The 22,313-nt window shown below is 45.4% G+C and overlaps 1 protein-coding gene across 1 annotated transcript; it reads left to right on the top strand.

The window, feature by feature from the left end:
• The first annotated feature begins 1,407 nt into the window (after positions 1-1,407).
• Positions 1,408-20,662, top strand: LOC308107938 (mediator of RNA polymerase II transcription subunit 13-like). Its single transcript, XM_080460545.1, has 30 exons — positions 1,408-1,920; positions 3,157-3,391; positions 3,822-3,990; positions 6,975-7,120; positions 7,220-7,417; positions 8,065-8,259; positions 8,364-8,520; positions 8,606-8,713; positions 8,797-9,513; positions 9,597-9,813; positions 10,614-10,644; positions 10,765-10,886; positions 11,005-11,095; positions 11,183-11,379; positions 11,486-11,685; positions 11,956-12,845; positions 12,957-13,124; positions 13,246-13,469; positions 13,598-13,793; positions 13,879-14,305; positions 15,773-15,989; positions 16,784-16,975; positions 17,061-17,284; positions 17,377-17,519; positions 17,622-17,780; positions 17,861-18,040; positions 18,186-18,331; positions 18,529-18,693; positions 19,519-19,616; positions 19,736-20,662. The coding sequence occupies exons 1-30, from the start codon at positions 1,855-1,857 to the stop codon at positions 19,866-19,868; spliced, it is 6,411 nt and encodes a 2,136-aa protein (XP_080316671.1). The 5' UTR covers positions 1,408-1,854; the 3' UTR covers positions 19,869-20,662.
• The last annotated feature ends 1,651 nt before the right edge of the window (positions 20,663-22,313 follow it).

Consider the following 22,313-nt stretch of genomic DNA (forward strand, 5'->3'; position numbering starts at 1 on the left):
CACAGAACAGAAACTTGCAAAAAGTTACAGGCAGCATAAAATACCAGTAAATATATATAAGACATTGTTCAGTCTTGCATTAAAAGCCACGGATTGGAAAGTATGTATGACATGTGTTAATATTTACATATTTTAAATTGGTCTGATTGATGCGAACAGCCCCTTGAATATATATATAAAAGAAAAGGTCAAGATTAACATGCATTTACTTTTAATCTGTTTGAACACATGAAAAACTGAAAACATCTCACGGTACAAAAGTGTGCAAAGGTTCACAAGATCACAAAAACAATACACTCTGATTCATTTTGTTTAATAAACTGTTATATAACTATGAAATTTGATTATTGAATATCGAAGGGGTAGGGTTAAAAAAGTTTTATAACTTCCTACTGCTTTTCACACATGTTGAGTTATATAACATACATGTATTTGTATCTAAGAATACATTTCTGGATATGTGTATAATTTTGTGTATATGAATGTCCGCCATTAAAGAAGATATATATATATATATATATATATATATATACATAGTGTGTGTGTGTGTGTGTGTGTAGGTCAATTCAAATGAGTATAAATATAAAAAGAAAAGGGGAAAAAAAGTTTTGCACTAAATAATCTTTTTACATACTTTCCTTTGCTTCTTCTACCAATGCATTGAGTGTCCATGCAAAATAAATCCCTGTTAGTGAGTTCAATAAACATGCCGCAAAGTGTCTTTAGGTTTTGTTTTGTTTTGTTTTTTTGCGTGCATATGTCTGCAGGGTGAGGTGGGAGAGGAGAGTGCGACGCAGCAGAGAGGGGAAACATGTTCTAGTAAGAGAGCCGGAGTGCGGAGTGAGCAGTGTGTGACAGATGCAGGAGAGCTTTCATCTTGTAAACTGTGAAGTCATGGAGCTACTTGAAGCCGGATGACGCCCCCATCGCCGCGGATCGGCCAATCGCAGCCGAGAGGCAGAGTTGTCCTCCTGGCCGCCATTAAAGAATTCAATCCATGAACTGAAATAATGGAAATCTGCAGGAGCCATGGATCTGCCACAGAGGAGGCACCGATGAGGGGGCTCCTCTCAGATTAGCCATTTCGCTGTTTTTCTTTTTCTTTTTTTTTTAGTTTTGTTTTTAACCTGCGGTTGTTTGAACCACGACGGAGCACTGTGATGTTTGTGTGTTCGGAGGCTGATTGTTGTGTGTAGCGGTGGTATGTTAGCTGGCGTGCTAGCGGCAGGCTAGCGGCGGCTCAGGGGGAGGGGAGAGTTCCTCCGCTTTCAAATTGTTTCAGATCGGGCTAGCTGGCGTTAGCCTCGGCACACCGGAGGGGGTGGCGGCGGTGGAGGTGGTGGTTGGTGGGGGGGGGGACTACGCTTCTTTTTTTGCGGGGGGGAGGGTGGGGGTGATGATGAAGTTTTTATAGTTTTCGAGCTTTTATCGCGCACACAACTTTCCCCCCTCGCGGCGGGGTTTAAACACTAAAGTCCGTGCGGGGTTGTGTAAGCCCAGTAATGTAGCAGCGGCTAGCCGCGGCAGGACAATACATTTCAGACGGGGATTGATGAATCGAGCCCCCGGTTGACGCTCTCTGGCTGCCCGTCTCGCGTTAGCTTAGCCGGCCGGCCGGGCTAGCGGCGGCTAGCGCCGGTTCGAAGTTGTCGGTTCGCCCCGCCTGGGCTAGCCGCGGCTAGCAACTTGGCCAGCGGCTTTAACGGGAGAATCACCGGTGAACGTCGCCTCGCTAGCCGGCGGAGCGGCCCCCCACCCCCCTCATCCCCCCACTACTACTACCCGGACCAGCTATTGCCCCTCCGAAGGTGATTGAGACAATGGACTTTAACGTTACGGCCACGCAGTGAAAGGATGACTTCGTGCTTTGTACCGAACGGGGCCAGTTTGGAGGACTGCCACTCCAACCTCTTCTGCCTGGTGAGTGTCTCTCTCTCTCTCTCTCCCTTCCTCTCTCTCCCTCACTCTCTCCCTGCTAACGCTAGCCGAGCCGCCGAGAGGCCAGAAAGCCATTTTGGCTAATAAGGCAACAAGCTGTGTAACGTCAGTTGCAGACTGGCGTGAAGGCATCGGGCCTGCAACTTGCTAAAATCGTGATCATGCCTCAAACTTTCGCCAGCACACACACACACACCATAGGACAGCCGAGAATAACGTATAAACAGGCCCCGGTCGTGTCGTTACACTGCATTGATTACATGTTTGTGCAGCTTAGCATTAGCGATAGTTAGATTGTGGTAACAGGTCAGGTCAACAAGCGGATTATTTAGCACACAAACACATATTGTTGAACATTAATATACAAGAAATTGCAGGTATTAATGCGACAAGTAGTGGATGCCACCTGAAAATGTGAATTAATTGAGTGTAAATGTCGGGATCCTGTCAGCGTGTTTGATTCACAGGCCAGCAGACAGACAGTGGATCAGATAAAGATTTGTGTTTTCTCATTGAGGACGTTTTGAAAGCAGGGTGATCTCTGGGGATATGGCACAGAAAACACGAGAACTGAGGAAAATAACTGCATAAAGGCAGGAAAGCATTGCAGTGAGGGAAGATTTTCAATGCAATAAGAAGATTTGCAGACATACTTTTGATTGTAAAGACATACAATAAACAGAGCCGACAATAAAGTTAGGCCTGGATCAGAGAAAAGCATGTGTCACTATTAAAGGCTTTTCATGGGGATGGCACATCTACATCGAAATAAAGTTAAAAAATATATATTAATATGCTTTCATTTTGACTTATTTTCAATTCATCTTATTGTCTTATTGTCATTATGAATGACCAGAAAAGCACTTGGATTTAAAATCCTCACAGAATGATTAAATGATGAACAAAATTTAGTTTAATTTAGCTGCAGACTGGTTTCCAGGTCTAAATTCCAAATTGTTACCTTAGTAACTACCATCATATGAGTAATATGGTGCAGGTAGTAATAATATTATGTGTTGTGTTGTTAAAAATGGATGATCCAAACTTAGCACAAGAATGGTAAACTTTTAACAATGTTGGTGCAATAACCTCCAATGCGCAATCACATTTAGTTCCCAGCTTCTCGCTGCAACGTGCTAAATGTAAGAAGCCCACACATTCATCAGCTTAATGCAGCGTGTTCCTTCTACTCACATTCTTCTTCTTCTTCTTCTTCAGGCTGATTTGACTGGAATAAAATGGCGGCGCTTCGTGTGGCAAGGACCCACGTCGTCGCCCATCCTTTTCCCCGTGACGGAGGAGGACCCTATCCTGTGTAGTTTCAGCCGATGCCTGGCGGCGGACGTGCTAAGCGTGTGGAGGAGGCACAACACCCCAGGTCGCCGGGAGCTCTGGCTCTTCTGGTGGGGCGACGACCCCAGTTTCGCCGAGCTCATCCACAATGAGCTCTCGAGTAGGTTTCCGCTATGTATACGCATTTAGCAGAGTCTCACTGTGCACTAGATTTCAATGTGTAAAAACAAATGCACTTCTGCAGTCAGTGCTCATGTTTTAACATGCTTGAAACTGTGGCAAAGAAGCATAATGCATTTTTAATGGCACAAAGTCTGATGACTGTCATGAAAGCCAAACTGATTTCTAGGTAGTAGCAGGTCTTTAAAACCACTGTGGAGTCCTCTGGCTTACGGCCACAGAGGTTCAGACTTCTAAATCAGCTGACATTGAATCTGTATGAAGTTTTGCATCTTGATTCGTAGACAGAACAGGCTAGTTTTTATCACATTTTTGATGAAACTCTTGTCAACTATATAAATAGTTTGAGCTTTGGGTTTTGCTGCAATCATGCCTAGAGTCCCCTCTGGTAAGGTGTCTGCTTGTCACAGGTGAAGAGGACGGCGAGTGGGAGAGCGGCCTGTCCTACGAGTGTCGGACGCTCCTGTTCAAAGCCATCCACAACCTGCTGGAGCGCTGCCTCATGAACCGCGGCTTCGTTCGCATCGGAAAGTGGTTCGTTAAGCCATACCAAAAAGAGGAGAAGACTATCAACAAAAGGTGTGATCCACTTGCTATATTACACAAATATGTCATGCATTCCAAAATTAAGTCTTGACATTCCTCTAATGCTCCGGTCGTAGCTGGGGCGTGTTCACTCCAGATAAACATGATTTACCTCTGAATGTATCTGTACAGCAGCTTAGTCATGCGTGGCTCGGACACGTGTTGCTCCTTTTAAACAGAAACGCGCTCACCTTTGATGCACTTTCATGCTGCTGTTTCGCAGTCTTAACATTTCCAGTGAAAATGAGGAGTTGAAAAGAGCCGGTTAGAATTAGTCACAGCAGCGAGGTTCATATCAACAAAAGCGGCGACACCGCAGCTTCTTACCACCTGTGTTGTAATAGTGTGCTCGCTGCGCCGTGTGACACTTTCTTTCAAACACAGAAAGGGTTTAATAATTGCCTGAGGTAAATATGGCAGTTTGTCCTGAGTTGTACTTGTGCTGTGTGGCAGTGGAGATTTGAGGTTTGGCTTTTGCCCTTTTCTTTACTTGGTGCTCAATGATCTGTGAAATGTATGATTATGGACGGTATATTTGTTGCTGGTTCAAATCCCACTGAAGCAAGGTCCTTGAACCCTACTGCTTTGGTTGTGTGAGGCACTGTTTATGCAACATTTTCAAGTGAAAATGGCATACTTTTGTTGCGTTGTGACTTTTTGTTTATAAGTTGGGAGTCCGTGAACGCTGCACTTAAAAAACTGCTTAGTGTTTTGTTTTTTTTTCTTTTCTTTTCTTTTCTTTACACTTAATTCTCACTTATTCTTGTATAATCTGTGAAAATGCAATTTTTTGGAAACGCTTAGTACTTCACATGCACACTACGATTGTAGTAAATAGTTTTTCTGCTCATGTGCAAACAGATGGGCAATAACAATGGAGGCGTCCAGAAAAATGTCTGTGCACATTTACTACAGCATCATCTGGATCACATGTGCATAAAGATGATACTGAGTGAGCTTAACTTATGATGAAAGACAGTTTATAGAAGCTTGAATGTTTACTGTTCTGTGCACGCATGAGTGATTGTCTTACTACGAAAACACAGCACAAATGAGTGGCCTGACCGGCGAACTAAACAGCCATTAAACATTTGGAGACTGTATTCAAAACTCGAAATGTTTCTGAAAATGCAAAAACAATGCCATTTCCATTCAATGGTTGTCGTGTGAGCATGGCCTCAGGGAGAGCACCCGGTGTGCCAAACAAACATGCGATCACATGATTGCCGCACCCGGAGTAAACTTCTATTGACAGCTTGCTGTTGACTTGTTGAAGACGGATGTGGAAGCAGGTGAAGTCTTTGTTTTCAAAGTTGTGCTGTAAAATGAGAACTCATAATCTCTTGCTTTTGCTGTCCTTAAATCATAAAAATCCCATTTGGGATGCAACTGGAAAAATGGTTGCTCACGTTTGGATTGATTCAACTGTGTTATCATAAGCATGTATCTGCTACGGTCGAGACACCATCTTATAAGGAAAAGATACAGAGGGCTTTTTCCTTTGTGCAGGGTAACCATGACACTACAGTGTTGAATGTAATGCTTCTTCTGCTGCCCTGATTTAACTCCTGTAAAGGGTTTATATATGGAAGGTGCAATGTGGTGTGTTTGATGTTGAATTTACTGCCAGAGCCATTTGCTTTGAGACGCTGGGGTCTTTCAATTCCGAGAAATTCTTTATTCCCAGGATTACATCAGCTGTTCCAACATGATGGACCGTGTCTGGATTATTACACTTTGAAACTAATTACATCATAGACATAACACGTGTTCAGTTGAAATGAAAAATGGTATGAAGTCCCAGTCACTCACCTAGTTATGTAATTTTAAAAATCAGTTAAATGAATTGCAATTTAATAGACCAGATGACTAGATTGATAGTAGAGACATTGTGTCAGGGTCATGTTTATCTACACTGACTAAACTGGTTTGTGTTGTAAAAATTCATGCTTGTGGTAAACCAAAGGCAGCGTGTAAATATGTCTGCTTCAGAAACGGCTTCTGCACTGCTGTATTTCCTTACACCTCGTACATGAAGGGTGGTGGCAGAGATTTAGTGTGTGCTCTTGAATGAAGGGCCTGGGGAACCCTACAGTTGCCTGACAAGCTAATTTGAGCCTCAGCGTTTTTGGCCGCGCTCATCCAGGATGACTCGTGTTTGATGCACGACCCCTTGGCTCAGTTCCCTCTGGCAACGTTATGAATGGTTTCAGAAAGTTTGAGCAGCTTTTGGGGGAAAACAAAACGGCTGTTCGGTGGAAGACGAGGTGATTTATTGCTCACTGGTATTTAGCCTGTTTTTAGTTTTTAATATACAGAGGTCTGCGAGTGTGTGTGGAGGCAGCAGGGTAGCACCTCGAACAGAAGAGTCTGGCAGTCTTGCTGTCGCCTGCCCTCTCAGGCTGGTAAACACAGCAGTCTTTGGAAAATGCTGAATGTGCACTGTGGTTTTACAGCAACCATGTCAACAAGTACTATTTTAGTGCATTTAGCCGACTGGCCTTCCAGACATGGTTAGAAAATAAAGATAGATATTGTTTGAGCATTTCAGAGCTGCAATAATTTCCAGTATTTGCCCGTGTGTTGCATTACATGGCTCGATTAAAAATTCAACGTGGTGTAAAGTCTTGTGCATTACAGGCTGCAGGTATTTGCAGAATTGTCTGCTGTTTTTTGTAAAAGCAGCCACTGTCACCTGATGGCATGATATGAATCAGAGAGCACCTTCAAATTTTCAAGGAAACTTGACTTTCATACTGCCTTTTCAGCTTTGCCTTTTACTCTTGAGTCAAACTTAACTGTCAGTGATGGAGAGCGTTCATTGATAATCCAAGTAGCCTTCAGGGGTTTTCATTATCTCCTGAGTGCTCAAGTCAAGTAGATTCTTTATGAAGTAACGACGTGCTTTTGCTCTCAGACTGGCCTGTCTAAACATTACAGTGGCTCTTTTCGTGTGTTGCCCCCCCCCCCCCCCCCAGTGAGCACCTCTCGTGTGCGTTCACCTTCTTCGTACACGGCGACAGCAACGTGTGCACGAGCGTGGAGATCGCCCAACATCAACCTCTTCAGCAGCTGAGCGAGGAGCACCTCAGCCTGGCGCAGCAGAGCTCCAGCTCTCTGCAAGGTATGTTGCGGGAGGCCTTCAACTGGTCCATGTCTCTTTTGAATTGGGTTTATTAGCGGAGTCGTCCTATATGAGTCTTGCAATCTCTTCGCTGTGCAGTCATCCTGAGCCCCTACGGTTTGAACGGGACCCTCACGGGCCAGGCTTTTAAGATGTCAGACCACCCGACTCAGAAGCTCATAGAGGAGTGGAGGCAGTTTTACCCCATCAGCCCCAATCCCAAGGATGTCCAGGAAGACAAGCTGGAAGACACAGACTGGGAGGACGACTCCCTGGCAGCGGTGGAGGTCCTCGTCGGTAAGTTACCTCAAGCAGCAAAGATGTTTTGAAAGTGAAAATTACTCTTAAGTTAGATTACTTTAATGGCTGTGATGAGTTGAAATGACAGAATTCTTGTAATTTAATGGTGTTTCTCAACACATTCTTATCATTAAAAACAACACCAACACAGTTCAGTTTTCTGGACTGGCCTTGAATGTTTTAAAATGTAAATGTTTCGATGTTGACACGGAGCAGCGGTGGCTTAGAGGTCAGGGAAGTGAGCTGACGACCAGAAGTTTCCTGGTTTGAACCTCTGAGCTCAAACATGTGGATCTTACAAGCCTCTGTGGCAACCTGAAGACAAAGAAGTTTCAATATAGAGAATGATGTGTACAACCAGGCATTATTAGTTTATGATTTGTTGTATGTATTGGAATTGAAAGTGTAAATATTTTGCCACAGCAGCAATTATGTTTGACATAAGTCAATCAATTTTAGATGGGATTAAATTTTAGTAGAAAGAATTGACCACTGTAGGAATTGAATAAAGTAGTAATTTGACTTGAGGGAAACTTTTAGAGGTCTCAATACCTTTAAATCTGAATGGACGTCTGCAATTATTGTGGTTTGCTCAGTTATGTTCTTGTGAATGTTGCTGAAATCTTAATGTGTTTTTACCCCAGCGGGAGTAAGGATGGTCTACCCTTCCTGCCTGGTGCTTCTCCCCCTGTCGGACCTCCCTGCTGTGGTCCCTCAGGGCTCAGCCAACACCTCAGGAAGCCTTTGTGGTGCTCAGCATGGCCAAGCTGTTCATCGAGACCCCGCCATGTCCTCTGTCACTCTGACACCTCCAACATCTCCAGAGGAGGCTCAGACCGGTGAGAGCCGGAGCCACGTTAAACACTTCCACATTCATCTGGCTGTATTCCTCTTGGATTTGAGCATTTTGAATATTGTTCTCTTTTCTCACCCTCCGCTACAGATTATCAGCCTGCCCAGAGGTGGCTCAAATTGTCCTCTGCATCTGATGGCTACAGCTGCAACAACACTCTTCACGGGGGTAAAATCCCTCGCAGGCTCGCCAGCCAGATGGTGGCGTCTGTGTGGCAGGAATACAACATAAACCGTACAGGGAACAAGTATGTTCCTCAATATCTTCCTCAAAATTAGCATTTCTACTCAAAATTGTACCTCACTTAACAGATTCTTTTATTTTTTTACTAGGAGGAAATTCACTACCTTGACAAATGGGACCTGTGAAGAGGAGTCTGACAAAACTGGACTCTGGGATTTTGTTGAATCGACTCACAGGCCACATTGTAACTGCTCCAGGTGTGTGAAGCAACATGCATCTTAAACAGTGTTTTTGTGCTTTTGAGTGAATCAAGGTTCTGTAAGTATTCTTTGTTTTACAGACACAAGAATCAAAAGCAGCGATCCGGCAGCACCTCAGGACATCCGCCCTCATCAGGCCAGCCCGCCCAGCCGCCCGCCAAGCACAAGCTGGGGGAGAAGCTGGAGAAGGGGGAGAAGCAGCAGAAGAGGCCGCAGACGCCGTTCCATCACCGCAACTCTGTGAGCGAGGAGCAGTCGCTGGAGCCGCAGACGCAGAGGCTTTGTCTCCGGCCGCAGGAGGAGGGCTCGTATCCCAGCCTGCACCACGTCGACACGGTGCCATCCAAAGCCCCCACGCTGCATGCACACGGCCCCCCCGCAGACCTGGTGGGCTCACCGCCCCCCCCTCCTCTCAGTCCTCATCCCTGTGACCACGTAGAGAGCGACATGACTCCCGGTGGCATGAAGAGCTCGTCCACACCCATTCACCAACCCTTCTACCCGCCGTCAGTAGAGCCGTGTCTGATGCCCCAGAAACCTTCTCCCCAGGAGCATCAGCTGGAGAACATGCCTATGCCTTTGCCCTTCCCTCCAACCTACAGCGAAACCCTGGAGCCTACCATCTTTGTAGGTTCGGCCATCAACCCCAACGAAGACTCCACCCACAACCCCTGGAAGTACTTCAACCTGCCCAGGAAGAAGGCGGCCAGCTTCCTGACCCCTTCGCTCCCCGTTGATAAAGTACGAGACGATTTCGGAAGCAGCGGCGGAACAGAAAGTATCGTTTCTGTCACTGAGTAAGTATTCGGTTTCTCTTCAGGTGCTTCAAATTGAATTATGCTCTTTGTTCTGTATCTCTAAAGGATTTACTTCCCCTCAGGTTGATGTCGACGTCCTCGCATCCCCTAAAGGTGTCTCAGGAGCTGGTTAGGACGTACGCTCAGCGGAGAAACAGCCATCTTGGTTCCACGACGGGAGATGACGAAGACGGTGAGGAGCCGGACCCTTACGCCTTCGTAGAAGGAGACGAAGAGTTCAGCTTTACTGAGAAAAAGGACAAGCCTGGAGCCGAGAAAGAAGGCAACAAGAAACACAAGGTTTGGAAATGTAGTTCTAACTAAAATCTGACTTTCTGTTTCTGGTAATTCGCAAGTGGAAACCTTTTGAAATTCAGCATTTATGTTTTTAAATCAACATGTGGCTCATATTCGGAGAAACTTTAAACCTTTCCATGTTACTTTCATTTATTTCCTCTGGCTGCATTGTGGATATTTATGGCCGTGTCGATACTTTGACACAAACAATTTCTGTTCATCACAGAAAAAGTAATAAAAATGTCTCAATGAATTATTTGGAGGTTTAAAGATTTTAGCAACTCCTCTTGTTAGAATGGTTGACTGAAATCATGTTTAAATAAAATCACCTCCGGTGTGGATGTCTGTTAAAATGAAGCGCTAGACTGAATTTGGACGTATAGTAAGTGGGGCAGGGAGAAAGACTTATAAAAACATGTTTGTTACCTAAATAATCATTCAAATATGCTGATGTCCACTGAGTTGTATGTCATATCACCAGCCTATACTAAAGTATATATGTTGAGCAATTCACTGGCTTGCTTGTATTTCTGTAAGGTTTTATGCTTGGACCTAATGTTTTACATATTTTGAGGAGGTTTATAATTTTCAACACATTGGCAATATAGCAAATCCTCTCCCTTTGTTTTTTTGTCTTGAGTTGTTTGGTTTGTCTTTATACATGTGTGAAATGCACACACCTTATCAAAGCAAGGCTCCAGAATGCCTTAAACATATCACTATCATACAGAAATGTACTTACTGTCAATCTTTATGAATGGGTGTCACAATAAATCTTGTGATCATGTTCTTCTTCGACACAGGTGGATGATGGGACTGGATCCTCTGGTGACGGTGAGAAAATCCTTCTAGTGACGAGTCTCCCTTTCAGTTTGAATATTGAATTAAGTAGAATGTCTTCAGTTGTGTATCTCTTTTTTGAGTTTTTCCCTCTGCTTCCGTCTCATGGCACAGATGGTCAAGGTCCATCGGGAAATAAGCCTTCAGCCTCTACAAGCCTCATCCATGAGAACGACTTGGCCGTGTCCTACAGCGACCTGGACAAAATCTTCAACTCGGATGAAGATGAGCTTGCAGTAAGTAGCAAAGTTCATCCAGAACTTCTCCTTTGGATTTGTTCACTAGCAGTGAACTTGTTTAACCTTTATGACACGTAATAAGCATGTCTGGGATATTTTGTTCTTCATCATACAGCCTGGGTCCAAAAGAGCAGGGGTCAGTGCGGAGGACAAGTTTGGCTCTAAAGACAATAAACCAGCCACGTTGGATCCCCTCTCCTGCATAAGTAAGGAGACTCGGCATCAGCCGCACCGCGTGCATCATTGTAACTTTCATACGCGTTGTGTCGAGAGGAGTAACACTGTTTCTGTAGGCTCAGCAGACCTGCACCAGATGTTTCCCACCCCGCCTTCCCTCGAGCAGCAGGGTTACTCTCCCATGAACTCCGGGAGCAAGGATAGCCTGGAAGCAGGGGCGGGCCTCACCCTGTTGGACGGAAGCCAGTTTAACAACCACTTCAAGATGGAGGTGGAGGAGGGCTTCTGCAGCCCAAAGCCATCTGAAATAAAGGTAAGATGCATCACAAAACTTCAAAGTCGGGGGGAAGATGGAACATTGAGCTACATCAGTGTTTTTCCAGTGTGGTTGTAAGTGACCCGCCTGTGTCTGCTTTCAGGACTTTTCCTTTGTGTACAAGCCAGAGACGTGCCAATCCATTATTGGCTGTTCGATGTATGCACCTCTGAAGACGCTACCGAGCCAGTGTCTCCTGCCCATCAAACTTCCAGAGGACTGTGTGTACACGCCGAGCTGGACTCTGGGCAAAATGGAACTGATCCCCCCGGTGTCCAATATCAATCTCCTCACCAAAGACAGGTAAATACATCCTGGATCCATACCGAGTGCCAGCATCGTCAAATGATCTTTAGTGATCCACTGTAATCAAGTGCACCATTAATGGATTGATTTAGTTTAAAATTTGCAATGCTTTTGTTTTGTTTTATCTGAACAATAACAGCTTTTTAATGAAGAAAAATTGGCCCGACTAACAATACAATGGCGAATGTTGTTGTTTTAATATTTTGAAACTCTGCTTTGACGATGACATGAAATTAATTGGAATCGGTGTTTATCTTTGTGTTGCAGTAATGTCCTCAGTGTGGAGCCGGACTATAGCCAGACCTACACCCCTCAGACGCACACACCCTTTATGTCCAGCAGCGCTCCTCCCAGCAACAGCGGCACGGGTATCCTCCCATCCCCGGCTACGCCACGCTTCTCTGTGCCCACGCCTCGAACGCCCCGCACTCCACGGACTCCCCGCGGTCCATCCAGCGTGCAGGGCTCCCTCAAGTACGACAACTCGGACCTTTACTCTCCGGCCTCCACGCCCTCCACCTGCAGACCCCTCAGCTCAGTGGAGCCGGCCACGGTGCCCTCCATCCCCGAGGCTCACAGCCTCTACGTCACCCTCATCCTCTCCGAGTCAGTCATGAACCTCTTCAAGGACTGCAACTTTGACAGTTGCTGCGTGTGCGTCTGCAACATGAACATCCGGGGTGCGGATGTGGGCGTGTACCTCAAGGATAACGGCGAGGCGCAGTACCCCTGCACGTGCGGATTCAGCGCCGTCGCCAACCGGCGCTTTGGCCAATCGGCCGGGCTCTTTCTGGAGGACGAGCTGGACGTGGTGGGACGGGGCTCAGACGCCAGCCGCGACACCGAGCGCTCTTTTGAGGAGCTTCGGGCTTCCACCACACACAAGTCGGGCAGCCTGAAGGAGAAGCCTCCAGATGAGCTCATCCTGCTGCTGCAGGACCAGTGCACCAACCCCTTTGCCCCCATGGCAGGTGTGGAGTACTCCAAAACCACTTCAGCCCCCAGTTCGTTCGTGAGAGTGGAAGAAAGAGACTGTTATAACGACTGCTACATGGCACTGGAGCATGGCAGGCAGTTCATGGACAATATGTCCGGAGGGAAAGTGGATGAAACACTAGTGAAAAGCACCTGTCTTCATCAGTGGCCAAAATGCAAATGTATGTATTCACGTACAAATTTCTTCTTTAACTTGATTTCTAATGAATAGGAAAGCTGCTCCCATAAGCCTTTTCCCTAATGGGTTTTTTTCTCTCTCTTTTTTCTTGTAGCAACAGACATGAGCAAGCTGTTCTCTCAGGATGTCCTGCGGGTGTTGTTGGCCCTCCAGCCGGTGCTGCAGGACACCATTCAGAAGAAGAGAAGTGTGCGCTCTTGGGGTGTTCAGGGACCCCTCACCTGGCAACAGTTCCACAAAATGGCTGGGAGGGGATCATATGGTATGCAGACGGTGTTGTTTTGGATTTTCACAGATCACTTTGGGAGTAATGAGGTGTCCAGTCACTTTGTTGTTGACAAATGTTTTGCTGTCTTTATTTTAAATTTTTTCCCCAACCACAGGTACGGATGAGTCCCCGGAGCCTTTGCCCATTCCGACCTTTTTGGTTGGCTACGAGTATGACTTTGTGGTGCTGTCTCCTTTTGGGCTGCCCTACTGGGAGAAGCTTCTCCTGGATCCATTTGGTTCGCAGAGAGATGTCGGCTATGTAGTCATCTGCCCAGAAAACGAGGCTCTGCTCCGCGGGTCTAAAATGTTTTTCAAAGATCTTAGTGCTACGTATGAGGTATGCACCTGGCAGTGTGTGAAACTCGTTCTTCGTGTTCCAACTTGCCCACTAAAACAGTTTCGAGCTCTGTGGTAGTGATTCACACTGTTTCAATTTTGCATTTGCTTTTGTTTTCATCCCAACAGGCATGCCAGCTGGGGCAGCACAGGCCCATCTGCAAGAGTCACCCAGAGGGCATTTTGAAGGTCGGTTCCACAGAAGGCAGGAGCATGACAGAGCAGCCCCTCAGTGACTGGTTCCTTAAGATGGCTGCTCGAGATGGAAACAATGAAGCCTTTAATAAGCTCAAACTATTTGCCCAAGTTTGCCGCTACGATCTCGGTAACAAATTATTCTATTCGGCTAAAAACACGATGCCTGTGAGGTCAATATAAGGATTATTAATACTCCTTTTGTGATGTTGCAGCGCCGTACCTGTCCGAGCAGTCTTTGGACAGCTCTCTGTTGTCGCAGCGCAGCCCAGCCCCAGCCCCAGCCCCAGCCCCAGCCCCAGCCCCAGCCCCAGCCCCAGCCCCAGCCGCCGCTGCCACCACCACCTCCTCCCAGACCTCCAGCTCTTCCAACACCTCAGGACTCCAGAGCACCAACACTACCAGCTCCAGCACCAGCTCTGCCCAGGTCAACAGCACGCCTCCCTCCTCCTCCTCAGGCTCCCAGAATATCGGGGGAATGACCGCAGGCAAGCCAAGCTCCTACTCGCCATTTGGGACGGCAAGCCTGCAGAGCAGCACGTCTCAGAACGGGCCCCAGTCGAACCCGCAGAGTGTGGGAACCCTGGCAGAGAACGGACTCTCTGTTAACCAGCCTGCAGGGGTCACTGAGATACCAGAGAGGTAAGGCTGTCTTTATCTTTTAAACAAACGTTGCAAGGCGACTGTTAGTTGTCCGCCGAGAGAGAAACGTCAGAAGCTTGTTGGTAATTTCTCTATTGAGTCAAGTCACTACTCACATGAACTCACCAAGAAGCATCAAAGATCATTTTTGATCAACGTGATAGAAGCAACTTAGTTAAAGCAGCTGTAGACCAGCATTTCCCAAACAATTTAGTGAATTAATCATTCAAAATATTAAAGAGTGTTTTTTCACTATTAACTGTTGCTCAAGTGCAGCTGTCCACCCGTCCACCCCATAATAACTAACAGCAGGGTCAGCTGGTCCGATCTGCTGCCACAATTTAAGACCGCGTAGCGCTAATACTATTAAGAGGACACCTGGTTTGTAATAGATGCATTTAATACACATATTAACTTCATGTTTTTAGCCAAAAAGTTTGCTGTTGACAAAAATGTTGATTTTTGAGACTGGATGCTGTTTGGAACGTAGTGGACTTGTGTGTTTTTAATTTAATGTCTCTCTAAGTACAGTCCACTACGTTCCAATCTCGTGTTGTTCCAAACAGCATCCAGTCTCAGATCCCCTCTTCTAACACACATTATGCCGCTGGGTGACAAGTTTAATAGATTTGTTTTGTCGTGTGATTATTGAGGAGCGGACGACGTCATGTGAACAGTAAAGACATGAAGATGGAGGTTTGATGCCATACGCATTTCAGATCTGCTGTTATCCATGGCGTTGAGACAGTGACAGTGATGGCTGCTACTTAAAGACATTAAAAACCATTGGGAAAACATGTCGTTGATCCTGATTGCAGCTGATGGTTTGTGGAGTGAATGACCCCTGAGTCTGTTAACAATAAGTCATTAACTCATTGTATCACGTTGACCAAGTCTTATTAAAAGTATAAAGAATATTAAAGTGTGAGCACCCCTGATGCACAAATTCCTTCTTATGGTAAATTTCTGGCTAAACTACCAGGAAATGTTGGGAGTTAGTCAAGAGGATTAATAATGACTTTCTTCAAGACTCCGCAAAAATACGTTAAACACATTTATTGACGCAACCTGTTACTGCTTTGAGCTCCGTCCCTCTCGGCTTGCTTATTGTATTTTACACATTTTAGTGTGAGTAATGAACACCTTAGAATACCTTAAATGAGGATACATTTTGATTTGGGCTTTATTCATCCAGTGCCAGTTATAACAAAGCCATCTGATGGTGCATTTTATAAGAAAATGGTTGTGGTTAGGAGATCAAATTAGAAAAAGGAAAGCACAGAAGCAGTGACTAAAGAATGAATGAATAGTAAGACCAGGAGAGAAGCGCTTTACAATTAAATCAAACGGCAGCTTCACTGAAAAAATAAATGGAGACTGTTATTCTGACTGAGAGAAAATCTTGGTACCACAAGAGAGTAAGTGGCTTCAGCCTTCTGAATAAATGATCTTAATTTTTCTAAACAGCACAATGGAGAGAGACAAAGTGGGGAAGCCCACGGACGGAGAGTCCCACGCTGTTTCTTATCCTCCTGCCATAGTGGTGTACATGGTGGACCCCTTCAGCTACGAGGACGCCGACCGGGAGGTCCACTCCAGCGTCTACACACTGGGCCTGCTGCGCTGCTACATGGAGATGCTGCAGTTTCTGCCTGCGCGCATCAGAAACGCCGTCTCGGTGCAGGTACGAGCCGCCATCCTGTGGTCTCACGTGACTTGAAACACGTTTGAAACGATCTGCTCCCAGTTTAGTTGCGGCACAAATAGAGGTGAGAATGAGCAGGGGAGTCGTTAACAGCCACTAATAGTGGTGGAGGCTGTCACACCTGCGATACCATGGCGTATCGGTGGCATAAGGTTGCATCAGAATGCCAGAGGGAGTTCAGACACACTAATGATTTAAATGTACAGATTTAGAATGGCATGTCTGCTAACCCACGCCTGATATGTTTCCGTCCTCTCTGGTCGTGATAATATTGTTTGATCAGTACATCAAAGCAACGTTTTACACCGTTGGATAATTAATGCGACTATGTTAGAGTCCTCTGTGTGCTTTGAGTTTGCTCTCGTCTCCATTTAAAAGTAAACCTACTGAAAAATACTGTTGGCTTTTAGGAATGTGGCGACTAAAATAATTAGAATGTTCTCTTTGAACACAACACTGCTGAAACCTGAGCTAAACGACGAGGAGCTCTAGTTTACTCTGGGCGGTGTTTCATAGTTCGGTGCAGTGTTTACATTTGTTATGCAGGTTCTTGTTTCTGACTGAAGCAGAGAAAAGGAAAGGTTAAATTTTGTTTTAGCTCAATGGAGCAAAAGATACAGAGTTGACCTTTGTATGTTTGTTCTGCTAATGTCCATTGCTATTTGTCTTTTGGGTTTTGTCTCATTTAATGCAGTCTGCATCTTCCGTCAACGGTTCAGCTGAAGGAAGAACATTTAAATGTGACTGTCTAATGATTGCGTTTCCTGTGTCAGATTGTTCCCTGTCAGTATCTGCTGCAGCCCGTGCGCAGCGGAGAGCGTCACGTCTACGGCCAGCACCTCAAGTCTCTGGCCTTCTCGGTGTTCACTCAGTGTCGTCGGCCTCTGCCCAACTCCACCAACTTCAAGGCTCTTACGGGCTTCGGCCCAGGCCTGGCCATCGACATGGCGCTCAAGAACCCGGAGGCAAGTCGTCCAGCTGCACCTCTGAAACTGCTGTTGCGACAGTTTTAAACTAAAAAAAAAAAAATGTTCTTCTGTGTCTGTGCAGAGGCCCGAGTGTCTGCGTCTGTACACGCCGCCCTTCATCTTGGCTCCAGTGAAAGACAAGCAGACGGAGCTTGGGGAGACGTTCGGGGAGGCGTCGCAGAAGTACAACGTTCTGTTTGTTGGGTACTGCCTCTCCCACGATCAGCGCTGGCTGCTGGCCTCCTGCACCGACCAGCACGGCGAGCTGCTGGAGACCTGCATTATTAGTATTGACGTCCCCAACAGGTGTGAACTCTCCCGACAAATAAACAAACCCGGGGAACTACCGAGCCGTTGCTTTACTGATCGTGTCTAAATGTCCCGTGTTGCTCATGCAGGGCTCGCAGAAAAAAGGGTTCAGCCAGACGCCTGGGTCTGCAGAAGCTGTGGGAGTGGTGCCTCGGCCTGGTGCAGGTCACATCCCTGCCGTGGAGGGTGGTGATTGGACGGCTCGGCAGGATGGGTCATGGCGAGCTGAGAGGTACGAGCATACACACACACACACACACACACACACACACACATCTGCAGCGTCTGCAGTTTATGTCTTCACATGATAACGATGATGACGTCCATCCTCCAGACTGGAGCATTCTGCTGAGCAGAAGAAACCTGCAGTCGCTCAGTAAGCGTCTGAAGGAGACGTGTAAGATGTGCGGCATCTCGGCGGCCGACACTCCCAGCATCCTCAGCGCCTGTCTGGTTGCCATGGAGCCCCAGGGTTCCTTCGTCATCATGCCAGGTAAAAAAACAAACAAAACAAAAAAAGCACTTGGACGCCGTTGCGTTGGGAGAGAATCTGACTGTTCTCCGTCTCTGCAGACTCTGTGTCGACGGGCTCAGTGTTTGGCCGCAGCACGCTCAACATGCAAACATCACAGCTGAGCACACCTCAGGACACGTCGTGCACGCACATCCTGGTGTTCCCCACGTCCGCCATGGTGCAGGTCAACACCAACACTTCAGAGCCCATCGACATCAACTTCAACCCCATAAATCCCGGTAGGTGACGGAGCTACAAATGAAAAATGCATCACTTTGGTGTTTTTCTGCTTCGTGTCCAGAGATGCTGACTCGTGCATGTTACCCAGACTGGAGCCTCGACCGCACGCTGATGCCTCTGCATGTTTTTTCTCTTTGTCTGCAGACGGATCTGATGGGATGGGCATCTTCGATTTGTTCGACAACGACATGGTGGATCCAGACCTCATCAACATCCTGCCCAACTCTCCCACAACCTCCCCGGTTCACTCCCCCGGCTCCCACTACCACCAGGGAGGAGACGGGAGCAAGGTCTGGCACTTTTCCCGCTAAGATTAGAGACTAAGAAATACAAAATGACAACATTTAAAGCCACTTAAAAAACTGTAAAGTCAGCTATATTTACAGATAAATATATTTCTCACAAAATAAGAATGAATTCCCACGTACAAACGGTAAAAGTTGATATGAGGATTTTGCTCGTGAACGTCCTTGTCGTGGTGTTTCAGGGTCAGAGCGCCGATCGCATGGAGTCCCACGAGGAGGCTCTGAGCATCCTGCAGCAGCCGATGGCTTTGGGCTACTTCGTCTCCACGGCGAAGGCCGGACCGCTGCCCGACTGGTTCTGGTCTGCCTGCCCCCAAGCCCAAAACCAGTGCCCACTCTTCCTCAAGGTGAAGACTCAGTTTCTCATTCAAGTCTCAGTGCTGAGCTTTACTGTCATGAGATGACAAAACATCCTGAGCAGAAGGTCCAATTAAAGTTTTCAGAGGATTAACTTTTAGGTTTTTCAAGTGATTAGAGAATCTTGATTTTGCAGATGATCACTGAATTAATCAGAAAATGTTGCCGCGTTGGATGAAGGATGTTTATAAAAAGCTTTCAGTCGTTAAACAGATAAATGCAGAGGTTTGGAATTAATGTGATAAAACAAAAATGGAGGATCCAACCTTTTTAAAACTCAATTTATTGTTGCTTTAATGAAGAAAAATTACATTGATTGGCTTTAGTGAGAACAGTTGCAGACTGTCAGACTTTGATATTTCAGTGTTATGATTTAGAGTTCATGTCGATTTTAAACATGATGGTATTTATGTGAAAACTAGACTTTTAATCGAACTGCTGGCGAAAAGAAGAAAAATAATGAAAACGGCTTAAAACAATTAAAACGGACAATAAAACAGAAAGGAAGCCCACCACTCGGTTAAATGTCATAAATGCATCTTAAGATAAAGTTCACACTAAAAATACACAACTTTACAAACTGATGTATCATTTTATTCGTTAAACCTTTTTTGTGGTTCCAGACGAGTTTTATTTTTAGGAAGTTGTCAGATGTGCTGCTCTGGTGATGATGATGATGATGAAGGTCGCAGAGGTTAAACTCCTTCCTCTCGTCTGACATCGTTTGGAAAACGACTGCGGTCCCAAAGTGTTTGTCAGAGTTGAAGCTTGAATTCACTTTTTTTTTTCTTTTTCTTTTTTGAATTAATTTCCAGGCCTCTCTGCACCTGCACGTGTCTTCTGTCCAAGACGAGCTCCTGCACAGTAAACACTCCCACCCGCTGGACTCCAACCACACCTCTGATGTGCTCCGGTACGACGCGCTGTCGAAACAGTCGACTCTCCCAAAAAATTTTTACTTTTTTTTTTTTTTTTTACCACCTCCCTCCTTTCACATGATTGACCTTTTTGTTTTCCTCCCTTCCACATCAGATTCGTTCTGGAGCAGTACAACGCCCTCTCCTGGCTGACGTGCGACCCCGCCACGCAGGACCGGCGCTCCTGTCTGCCCGTTCACTTCGTGGTGCTCACACAGATGTACAACTTCATCATGAACATGCTCTGAACTCCTCCACACGATCAAAGTGCTCAGATCTGACATCTGGATTCGTCACACTCCCGCCGGGGGGCCGACGTGGAGGAAGCAGCCTCCTCCTCCTCTTCTTCCTCCCTCCTGGCGTTTCTCACTAAACTCTGGAAGTTTCCAATCAATCAGATGCCAAGAATCCATTTTAGCATTTTGGATGATCAAGGGACGTTTCATAAAAGGAGAATTTTGTTTCGTTTTCTTTTTAATGACTGTAGATTGCAATCTATGAAATTTTATCTTAATGAAATGCCTGCATATATTATTTATTGTAAGTTTTTAAATGTGGAATTTTTAATGCTTAATATCTTTTATATATTACAAATCCTAGAGGGTGTGTACATCTCACTGTAAAGGAATCGGTTTCAAAGTGTAATTTTCTCAATTACAACAAAGACAAACCTGTTCAAGTGAATTTGCTGTAGATTGCTTTTAGAATATTATTTTTTCAAAAGGGTACAGACCTTTCTATTGCCATGCTGTTAAAAAAAAAAAAAAAAAAAAAAAAAAATGGAGTGAAAGACGCTGGCCTGGGCATTTGTGTCCCACCCAATGAGTGGACGAGACTTACCTCTCTGTCTGCTTCGGCTCCAGAGTCTCTCGCACAGTAACTCAATGAGCTCTGAAGAGGAATTAAAAAGGTACATTGTCAGATTATATATTTTATATAACAGATTTAGGTAATTGTGTGTGTATACTTGTATATATAATTGTGTGCCGCTACTGATGGTGCAGCTTCTGTTTTAGGAATAAAGTGCGTCTACCTTACCGGCTTCATTCATGCTCGTTTTATTATTGTGACGCATCAGGAAGGAATCTTGAGTCAAACGAGGCACCTCAGATTTCCCATAATGCAACTGGACAGCAATTTTATACCACATAGAAACTGTGCAGATCAGTTACATTCTCACCATGCTTGAGTTTATGTATTCATGCCAACCTCCATCTTCAGGATCCTTTAAATCTCAGTACACCAGGGGTGTCAAACATGAGGCTCGTGGACTAAAAGTGGCTCCAATCCAGGTAACAAGCAAGAACCGACTGCATAACACTGAAGGGGCCGTCCACGAGTGTAAGTTTGTAAAAACATTTTTATTTATTAGTTTATTTAAGAGGGACAGAACAGAGAGCATTGTTACAACAATAGCAACCGATGCCATGTCCATGAGCCATCTAGCCAAAGTTAATTTGCAGACCCGGTCCCGAACATGAAACAGACACAAGCAAACAGTTGTACGTAGTTATACATAAAACATGTTATAATATAAATAGTTTACAGACATACATGCAGCATAAGAGAAATTTATTGGCCATTTCTCCAAACCAAACAGCATTGAAAACCTTCACTCCTGCTGCTCTCTAACTGCCCTTGGACTCCATAAATGTCCCCCACCTCTTCCTCCTCTTCATCTCTGTTCTGTATTGTTCATTCTCTGGATGGGTCCTGTTGTCGCCTCAATTCAAAGATTTGGTGGTCATGTCAGCGGGAACATTTGAGGGAATCCAGAGAAAAGGCAGATCAAATGTCAGTTTCAACTTAATTGTTTATTATGAAGAAGTTGGTTCTTAATTAGATAAACTTTAATTCAGCTCTCTGCAGTCAAAAGTCTGTTTTCCGTCCTCAGACCATCTCCACATGATTTGGAAGGAACATTTTAACCATTTTAACAGCTTTTCTATACAGTTTTTAGAAATGTTAGTTATTTGAGCATTTTTCAACCATTAGTTTTGTTTTTATAATACTTTTGATCCCCAAAAGTCATTTTAAAAATGGCTGGTGTGTACATTTTAATTTATTTAGGTGTAAATTAGTGAAAGCTTCAGAGAGTCACGACAAAAAGGTCAAAGAGCCACATATGGCTGCAGAGCTGCAGGTTGCAATAATAATTCATTCATTTCTTCCAAACAGTTGCAGTTGACGTCCACAGATCAACAAAGAAGTCCCGCGAATCCAGTTATTCCAGTTCTTCCATCTCACAGCAGTTTATTACATAACACACTCAAGGCAGTGGCAGCAGTCATAATTGGCAGCGGAAGCTTTGAATTCAACTCCATTTACACACAAGATACGTTATTGCAGAGACCAAACCAACACTACTGATGATCAACCAGCAGTAAATAGCATGGAGGGATGTGACGTGTATGAGTGACAAGATTTCAAAATGTGTTCAGGTGTCACGTGAAACTGCAAGAGGAGAGGCCAAGAGAAAATAAAAGGTGGGGGGTGGAGAAAGAAAAAAGAATAAAAGAAAGAGAAAAAGGAGAAGAGTCCATGACTTTATCCACTTCTGTTTGACAACACGCGGAGCGGGAAGGTACGGTACGGCAAGGCACACCCAGGACCAACTCTGTCACGTGGTCCAATCGTAAAGTACGGTTAAAACGCAGGCGGGCTTGTGAACGACGCAGGGACGTGTCGGGCGA

This window comes from Lipophrys pholis, assembly GCF_963383615.2.
Source record: "Lipophrys pholis genome assembly, chromosome: 3".
Lineage (NCBI taxonomy): Eukaryota > Metazoa > Chordata > Actinopteri > Blenniiformes > Blenniidae > Lipophrys > Lipophrys pholis.

What these genes read in the sequence shown, in the direction of transcription:
- LOC308107938 (XM_080460545.1), top strand. Translation starts at nt 1,855, where the DNA reads ATGACTTCGTGCTTTGTACCGAACGGGGCCAGTTTGGAGGACTGCCAC. An exon ending in ATCTTAGTGCTACGTATGAG is followed by an intron (nt 13,470 to 13,597) that starts GTATGCACCTGG and finishes TCATCCCAACAG; the next exon opens with GCATGCCAGCTGGGGCAGCA. An exon ending in AGTGCCCACTCTTCCTCAAG is followed by an intron (nt 18,694 to 19,518) that starts GTGAAGACTCAG and finishes ATTAATTTCCAG; the next exon opens with GCCTCTCTGCACCTGCACGT.